Source organism: Terrapene carolina, unplaced genomic scaffold (assembly GCF_002925995.2).
Source record: "Terrapene carolina triunguis isolate 2854851 unplaced genomic scaffold, T_m_triunguis-2.0 Scaffold714, whole genome shotgun sequence".
Lineage (NCBI taxonomy): Eukaryota > Metazoa > Chordata > Testudines > Emydidae > Terrapene > Terrapene triunguis.
In genome coordinates this window covers 6,385,480-6,394,376 of record NW_020665065.1, presented here as the reverse complement: position 1 = coordinate 6,394,376, position 8,897 = coordinate 6,385,480, and the positions used below count along the sequence as shown (strand labels likewise).

Below are 8,897 nucleotides of genomic sequence, written 5' to 3'. Positions count from 1 at the left end.
GCGTGTCCACACAGATTTAATATGGTTTAACTAATCCACTTTAAATTTACAGCATTTTAGTTAATTCGGATTAATTTTTGCCAGTGTGGACGAGTCCTAAGTACAGCTAGAAGTAATGGGATACAATTAAGAGAGGGAAAATATAGGTTTGCTATCAGGGAAAATATCCTGCTGGTGAGAGTTACTGGGTTAGAATAATCTCCCATGGGAAGTGGTGGAAGCACTTGCAACATGTTTTATAGTTAAACTGGATAAAGCCCTAGAAATAGTTCTGCAGTGATGGGGGAAAAGACAAGGGATGGCTTGGCCAGCCCAGACCTATACACCAGCTAATTCCCACTTACGCCTACAGCAGCCACACATCATCAGAGTGCTTAACAAGTGTGAAATGGGAGGGTCTGGCTGAAAATTGGGCAGTTTTTGGACCACTTCTGAAGGTGGAAGTCAGACTGAGTGCAGCCGCATGAGATTCTCCTAACTCCCTGCCACTCTCAGCTCCGTTCTGGAGAGGGGAGTTCAGTCTCTGCGGTCAGGCTGGCTAATATATTTTTTTTATGTGGACACTTGTCCAGTGGCTTACAGCTCATTACAGTCACTGTGCATCTGAATTGTTGCCTTCAACCAAAAGATTCTACATCCTATTGCTAAAGTAAGGTGGGAATTAAATGATGTATAGGGTCTGGTGCTGGCCCTTTGCAAGGGGTGAATTTCACCCCTAATCCTTTTCCCTGCCACTGCAGAATTATTTCAAGTGCTTTTTTACATCTTTAGGACAAGGATTTTTTGGGGTTTTATTTTGACTTTTTATTTTAACCCGTTGCAAAGCCTCTCACGTGCTTACAGAGCTATAGAAACAACAAACCAAATAAACACACACACAACAGGGTTATGAAACCATTGGGGGGAGAGAATTTGAATGATAATCCAAAATGACTTGTAAGAACATTTTAAAGCACAAGGAAATAAAAACTAGAGCAAAACAAACCCCCAGACAAACCTTCCAGGGACTAAGGCTGTTTGTAAGGCATTTAAAGCAGGAATGTCAATGTATATTCACAGAGAGATGGAGTGAGTGTGGTCATGTTACAAGATTCTCTAACATATTTGTATTGGGGGAGGAACAAAAACCCACACAAACCCTGAGCTGAAGATTAAATGCATTCCATGGCAGTGATATGGTGATAATAAAAATCAGATGTCCATATTTTATGGGTGTCTGCTAGCCACCAAACCATATACTTATCAACAGGTAACTTGTTTTTTGCAAACAGCTGCTGGTACAACATTAACAGCGTTTGGGTTTGCAGTAGTTACAGTGGGTGAGTGGGTCATCCCCGCCCCCCCCCCCCCCTCCCCCCCCCCCCCCCCAAGAAGGTGGCAGAGTCCAGAAAGATATCAGCACAAACCATGAAGCTCCCTAAAAGCTATTTAGAGGAAATGAGATATCGCAGTAAATTTCTTAGCCATGTCAGGAATGATGGGTACCAAGTGAGGAACAGGGTACATCTGTCAAGGATGCAGAGCATGAGGAGAACTGAAGAGCTAAAGTTCCTAGCTGAGGACAAGAAGAGCTGTGTGTGTCACAATTCAGTTAAAATCTTCATTCGCAAGTCTCATAGGGTACAAAGGATGGTTCTGTGGCTAAGGCCTGGGATAGGAAGTCAAGAGACCTGAATTTTATTCCCAGCTCTGCCACAAATGCCCTAGACCTGATTTTCCACTCTCACTGGTTTGACAGCAATGTAACTCCATTGATTTCAGTAGAGATGCTTCTGATTTGCAGTGGTTTGAATGAGAGGAGATCCAGTCCCTGTAACTGCTTGCCTGCAAAATAGTGATGACAATACTGATGATGCTGCAAGTCTGACTTCACTAATGTTTGTAAAGCACACGGTGCTCCTCAGACGCATGATTCTTCAGAAGGGCTGAAATATCTGGGTGCACAGATGCAAATTAACATCACAATAGACAGGGATGAAAGATTCTCTCATCTACCATCCAAAGGTGCCTTGAGAAACAGCCAAAAAACAAAGGTAAACAAGCATTTCCAGAGACTCCCATTTAATGCATTAAGCAAATTTGCAAAATGCCATCTTTCTCTGAGAGCTGCTCTAGTTCAACCACAAATTGACTTGATGCAGAAATTGTTGGGTGAGATTCTCTGGCCTGTCTTATGGGTAGATGATTATAATCATCCTTCTGGTAAAATCTATCCGTCCCTGCTGCTAACAGTCTCCAAGTTACTACCAAGAAGTTGCAGTTCAATTCTACATTTTAAGGGGATGCTAAGGTCAGTACAACAAAAATGTAACCTGCCTTGTAGGAGTTTTATTCCCAGGTGTATGGAGAACAATCAAAACAGTGTGCTTTATACATGTGTAAATGGCTAATGGTTTCATCCCTAAATGATCATGTCCTAGTTAGAGCATGATGCTGTGGGAATAACATGGGAGAATGTTGCCAGGACCACATCGGCCTGGTCATGCTGGGGTTTTGTTCTGATTTCCGCCACAAATGTAGCAGCTCTAATGTAAGCTCTTACAGACAAAGCTGCTGTTTGCACAGTGCATGAAACCAGGGTAAGAGCTGCTGGTGGAAATATCCACTGCTGATGCACGGGAGATGGAATTGGGCAAATCCCCAGGATAGATAAAACAATTCCTAACTGTCAGAACAAAGTCTGAAATTGCGTCCTGACTGAGCTGAATCCATTGTTTTTAAGGTTAGTGAACAGAACCATGCTGTGTAACTTCTGTTGCTGTTCTTTTCCTCTCTCAGGTGTTTGGCTTACAAACCTGGTACACGTAGCAGCTCATGAAATTGGACATGCTCTGGGACTCATGCACTCCCTGAACTCTAATGCCCTGATGCACATCAATGCCACTTTAACTGGGAAAAAGACCATCTCCCAGGATGACATCTGGGGGATTCACAGACTCTACGGTGAGAGGAGAGGAAAGGGTTTGTTTCTTGTAACTGTTAGTGTAACGAGCAGCACTGATTTCCTGACACCTATCGTGGCTTTAATGGGAGCTCTGCACTTGACCAGACTGGGCTCCGATTTCACAAGCAAAGAGTTTTTGGCAGCAAGTTCTGTACTTTCCCAGCCAGCCTCTAAGCTGCAGCCAGCACGTTGACTTCTTATGCTACCCCAACAGGTCAGAGGGAGTCTAGGCCAAGGCAGAAGTGTGAGTGTCCTGGAATGTGTTAGTAAATTTCATGCTGAAGCTAATGGGAGGGGGTGGAGGAAATGTTCCACTCCCCTCACATCTGCAAAAAAACCTGTGCTTATGATGGGTACGAGATTGACAGGCCTGAAACCTAAAGTCCTCAGAATGCACAGAACAAGCACAGCGGAAGCAATGCCATGCATGGTTCCTTAATATGCTCCACCAGCATGCCCCAGCCTAGATTTGTGACCATTTCTAGGGTCAGTCTATATGGCTGTTCATATCTTGGCCCCTTTAGTCTCAATCCCAGTTTCAGCTGGGAAAGATTATCTGCCAGGTCAAGGTTAGCAACTGCCTCCAGGAGTAAAGTAGAAAACATTACCTTATAACGTAACTCCCCAAAATCTTGTTCCTTCAATGTATGGATCAGGAGCTGTGGCTTGCGCTGCCACCTGCACATCTGCTAAATTTAGAGCTTCTTAGGAAAGAGACTGGCCCATGCAGGGAGGAAGGCAGAAAATGAGACTCTTGGAGGTCCTGGACTAAGGCATATTTACAGAGTGGGAAGGCAACATGACCAGAGCAAGACCTACCCACAAACCAAACTGGGGTGCAGCAGGAGAGCTAGCTTAACTTGGGCACCAGTATTTATCAAGACAATGCTAAAACTGACAGTGCACTGCACAGCTGTCTGTGCCAGACTGGCACGTTGTTTACTGATATTAAGGAATAGTGAGTCAGAGCCAAAGCTGCTGTCACAGCTCCATTGAAGTCAATGGGATCAGACTTTCAGCTTGGGCAAATTCACAGTTCCACTGATGGTCCAGCCTAGTTCATTCACTTCATGTCTGTTGTTAATTAATGTAAATACAGGAAAGTGCACACTTATGTTCTTATTTTAGGCTGATTCCTGCCCATAGCAAATCAAACTTACGCAATGTGATCCAATGTCATTTTATTGCACATCACATTCAGAACTGGCACTTGTCCCTTTAATACTTTGTCTCCTTTCATTTCAGGCTGCACAGACAGACTATTCGTATGTCCATCATGGGCTCGGAAAGGTTTCTGTGAGACTCGTAGGAAGTTGATGAAAAAGCACTGTCCGTCCAGCTGTGATTTCTGCTACGGTATCAGCTCCTCTTCCAGGGTTAAGGGTCATAAGAGTTGACAGAGGGACAATGTTAAATTGTGTGAGCTATCTGAATGTTAGTGACAAATGATAAGACTCTTCCAGACCAAAGAATTCAGCAGTGAGTGATGCCCCTAACACTCCTGCTTTGCCTATTGCATTTCAGCCACAGGATGTGGACATTAAGACACCAGGGCATGTTTTCTAGAGTATGGAAAAGTCTGCTGTCTGGTCAGTGTTCCTCCTCTCTGATCCAACATTCCAATGCCTTGAGAGTCTGTGAATACATAAGAATTGTTTCATGTGCCTTGTGCTGCTTCCCTCCCCATCAGATCCTCTTAAGGGAGATCGCCTCTGAATTTTGCCCTCAGGAGTTAAGTATTTGGTGGCATAACTTACATGACAATGTGGTAGGAGGTGGGAAAGTTGTGAGCTAAAGCTGGTTGGTCTAACTTACACACTCTGCATCAGCTCTGCACTTGTCCCTCTATATCTAACCCATCCCTTTGGAAATCTGAAACCTGGTAGTTGCTTTGTTAAACAAATTTCAGTCTATTCCCCCATCTTATCTGAGAGAAAGAGAGAGGAAAAAGCATGTCATTAACTGCACAGTTACTACACCCTGGCTTTGAAGAATGCAAGCCAAGGGGATAGCACAGGATCATTGGAGTTAGTGCTGGAATTGCATCTTAGGTGTCAATCGTGCCTGCTACAATGCAGTAGGAACATATTTGTGAGCCTGGACTAAAGGAAAGAGGGCACTTGGGTTGTGTAATTCCATTCAGACTAATAACAAACGTGTCTTAGAACAGCATTTCAATGACTGATTATATTTTATGTAAACTGTTTCCCTGCAAAGATTCTTGTATGAATCCAGGACCTAGGATTTTAAATCTTCCTTTTCTCCCCTGCCCTCCCCCCCCAATCAGCAAATATCATGAGACTTGCACTAAAATCACAAGTGTTGGCAAGGCTGTGCTGATAGAAAGAAGCCCGCCAATGTCATCTTGTGCCATGTAAATGCACTGAGAGGCTGTTATTTGCATATAGAAATTATGATAAAGTAATGTCTTTCCAATACTTGCTTATTTAGGAGGAAGCTTTGAAGAACTACTATACAGAAAAGGAAATCTAAAAGGCAGTGTGGTTCCTCAGAAATACTGTTATCTTCTGCAATGCGATAAACTGACTTAGCTATTTTTTTTCTCCCCTCCTTCTGGTGGACAGAATTCCCTTTTCCAACCGTAGCGCCAACTCCTCCTCCACTCAGGACGAAAACCAAGATCGTTCCTGAAGGCAGAAATGTCACCTTTCGCTGTGGACAGAAGATTATTCATAAAAAAGGCAAAGTTTAGTAAGTGCTCTTCCCCTGTTCCAATCATTTGGGGGACACGGCATTTTACAGACAAAACAATGATATCAGATATCTAGAAATAATGTTCTGAGATGGGTTTTTTCTTTGACTAAGAAGTGATTTCACTGGAATAAAGCATGTTCAGAACACTTTTCCTTAGGGAAGTGACACTACAAAGTAGCAGTTTACTCTGAGACCCATGGACTTAAGGCTTCTCTTTATAGCCATTAAAATTACAATGTATCATTTATTATTAGTATTGCAGTAGTGTTTAGGAGCCCCTGTCACAGAGTGAGATGCTGCTGTGCAGAACAACACCACAATCCCTCACAATTTAAGTATAAGACATGAGAAAACAGGTGGGAGAGCACAAGAAACAATGTAGAATTTAACCCCCCTACTATGGATGGGATGCTTTACTGCTGATTATGAGAATGCAACTCTTAGTGTTACACATGGGTACTGTTGGTTTTAAATTTTTTAAAGATCCCAGAGTCTGACACTATCAGATAAATAAGCTATGGTGAAAGAGAGACTCTGTACTTCACTTAAATAGTAGTAACAATAACTCTCACCCCTAGGGAAATTTTCTGGTCTATGTTATACTAGAGGTTACAGTAGATCATCATCATGGTCCGTTTTGGCCTTAAATCGATGAATCTATAAAATACTTCTTTCAACCTATTGTGGCAAGTAAAGATTAGAAGGGGAAAAAATCTATTTTTCAGCTTGGGTACAATGTGTATGACAGGGCTGTGTCTAGTCATTTTCACTGTTTCCCTTGTTTGTCTGGGTCTTTCACATGACAGCTAGAGCGAGAGCATTTTTTTTTAAACATGATGGTAAAATCACAAATACTACCAGGACTCAAACAGGGTCCTACTTATAACTCATTTTTAAAACGAACTAGGGCTAAAATTTTCAAATGTATTTAAAGATGCAGACAGGCACTTTTGAAAATGGCACTAAGCAGTTTAGATGCCTAAATCCCACTGATTTCAATGGGAATCAGGTAACTTGGATGTTTTTGAAAATCTGGCCTTAATCACTGGAAACTTAAGCAACAGCTGAGCAGTGGTTTGGAGGTCAGAGGCACCTAACTACCTTTGTGGGTCTGGCCCTAACCAGTCCCTAAGTTCAAGTGATTTAGATATTGAAAAGGTATTTAGTTGCCTAATTCCTAGCAATTTCGATGGGAGTTAGGCATGTCTGAAACTGCCACTAGAAGACACCTAAGTCCATAGGGAGGTAGAAGCTTTTGAAGTTTAATCTACATTTCAAGTTAGTCTTGTCTGTGCTATGATACAACCCCAATACAAATTCTTATTACTGACAAGCCCCTTAAATGCACTTTGATCTATGCTGTGTGTTTAATTTTCACTATTTTTCTTATGACAGCTGGTATAAAGATAAGGAGCTTCTGGAATACTCATATCCAGGTTACTTAGCCTTAAATGATGACCACATGAGCATTATTGCCAATGCAATTAACGAAGGCACCTATACCTGCATTGTGAAGAAAAAGCAAAGAATCCTGACTACCTATTCCTGGAGGATTAGGGTTAGGCACTAACAAAGGTCTTGAATGAGGACTTCAGTTACTGCTAGTTATGTTTAACAAAAACCCATCCTCTTCAGCATTTTATGTTTAACCTCCAGCAGAGCAACCCACCATAGAAATCAGCTGCTACCAGTGATTGGGCAAGAAAGTTGGACACTGGGACCTGATCATTGGAAAAATTCTCCTCCAAGAGTTTACTATTAATGAATTTATCAAGCACATGCTGCTGCAAAAGAGAAAAAAATCTTGAAGCCAAGATGACCCAGGTAATTGTAGATCATTTAAAAACTAACCAATCCTTCACTGTATTAATGGAACCTGGAATTAGATTAAAAAAGGACTGTAATGTTCCAGGGTTTGTCTTGCTGTCAAGCATTTCTTTGTATTTAAATAACTAACTTTCTAAAATGCCAATATATAGCATCAGAGGGGCTTGAAACAAAATATAGCATCAGAGGGGCTTGACTGACCCCTGGCTGTATTCTCCATGGATGCTGTTATTCGAGCACTGAAGGAGTGGCGGATCTAACTCTAGAATGAGCTTTTTCCAGAAACTCCTTTTTATAGGGGAAATTTCTCTGATTCCAAATGTTATATAACTAAAATAGCCAGGGAATGCGTCTTCCCCCCCATACATTTTTCTGTGGTTTGCATTTATCACAATGTGTTGTTTACCTCTGTCTATAGTCTCCAAGCCTTTATCAGATGTCATTGTTAAATAACAAGTTACCAATAAATTACTAAAATAATTATGGAAATGCTTTTGTTTCTTGGATCAAGTAAACATCTGATGGGTAATGGGACAACCCCTGCCCGCCCCCCCCAGACAGCAACAATTACTTTGCAATGATGTATGCATTAAAACAGTAGTTGAGCTAAAGTTAATTACATATTAATCACCCCCGTAAGTTCTATATTTACAGTAATAGGTCAACTAGAGGACAGAGCCTTAGCCAGTTTAAATTTGACACAGCTCCACTGCAGTCAAACAGAGCTAAGTTGCTTTACCCCAGTCAAGGGTGTGGGCCCTGTTCATCTTTGTACCACATTCCTTCCCCCACCACGACATAGGAACTATTTCTTATACTACTGCACTACCATTGTGCAGCTGGCTTAGAATGGAGTGTTCCCTGCTTGCAAACTACCTTCTTTCAGAGGGCTTTTCCCTCTCCCCATTCTATTAGCTCATGGAGTCCACTACTCCTGCCAATGACTGGTTGGTCCCTGCAACAAGTTTATTCAGTCCTGTTTTAAATGACTCAAGAAGTAGGCTTTCCACCACTGCCCTTGGCTGTTCTACAGTCAAATAGACCTTACCCTTCAGGTGTTTTTTCTGTGATCTGCAGCTTAAATTTTCTTGTGCTCAGCTTCATCCTTTTACTTAGCTGGTTCTTCCTCAGGGTTTGCACCTTTCAGCAAATTCTAAAGCAAGTCTCCCACACACAAGGAAGGAGTTTCAATGTCTCCTCCCAAGTAAGTCCCACCATCAAATTATTTTTGTTCTTTGAATTCTAATTTGTCGATGGTCAGGTAAAGGCCATCAGTAATATTATGGAGGTGCTGAAAACTCCTCTGTCTTTAAGATGAGTTGAGAGTTACACTTAAAGCGGGACTATGTTCCCCTTGTCTCACCTGCCACTCCATTTTAACATGTTTTTATCTAGGGCTACATAGGTGGTT

At 42.0% G+C, this 8,897-nt stretch overlaps 1 protein-coding gene across 2 annotated transcripts in view; it reads left to right on the top strand.

Annotated features, from left to right (window-relative positions):
* The window catches only part of MMP23B (matrix metallopeptidase 23B), a 19,318-nt gene extending 11,670 nt beyond the window's left edge, over nucleotides 1-7,648 (top strand). For both annotated transcript variants that reach the window (XM_024201693.2, XM_024201694.2), the window contains exons 5-8: nucleotides 2,779-2,943; nucleotides 4,190-4,300; nucleotides 5,530-5,656; nucleotides 7,055-7,648. In XM_024201693.2, coding sequence (XP_024057461.2) covers nucleotides 2,779-2,943; nucleotides 4,190-4,300; nucleotides 5,530-5,656; nucleotides 7,055-7,229 — 578 coding nt within the window. In that variant the 3' untranslated portion in view covers nucleotides 7,230-7,648. The remainder of the gene's footprint in view (nucleotides 1-2,778; nucleotides 2,944-4,189; nucleotides 4,301-5,529; nucleotides 5,657-7,054) is intronic.
* The last annotated feature ends 1,249 nt before the right edge of the window (nucleotides 7,649-8,897 follow it).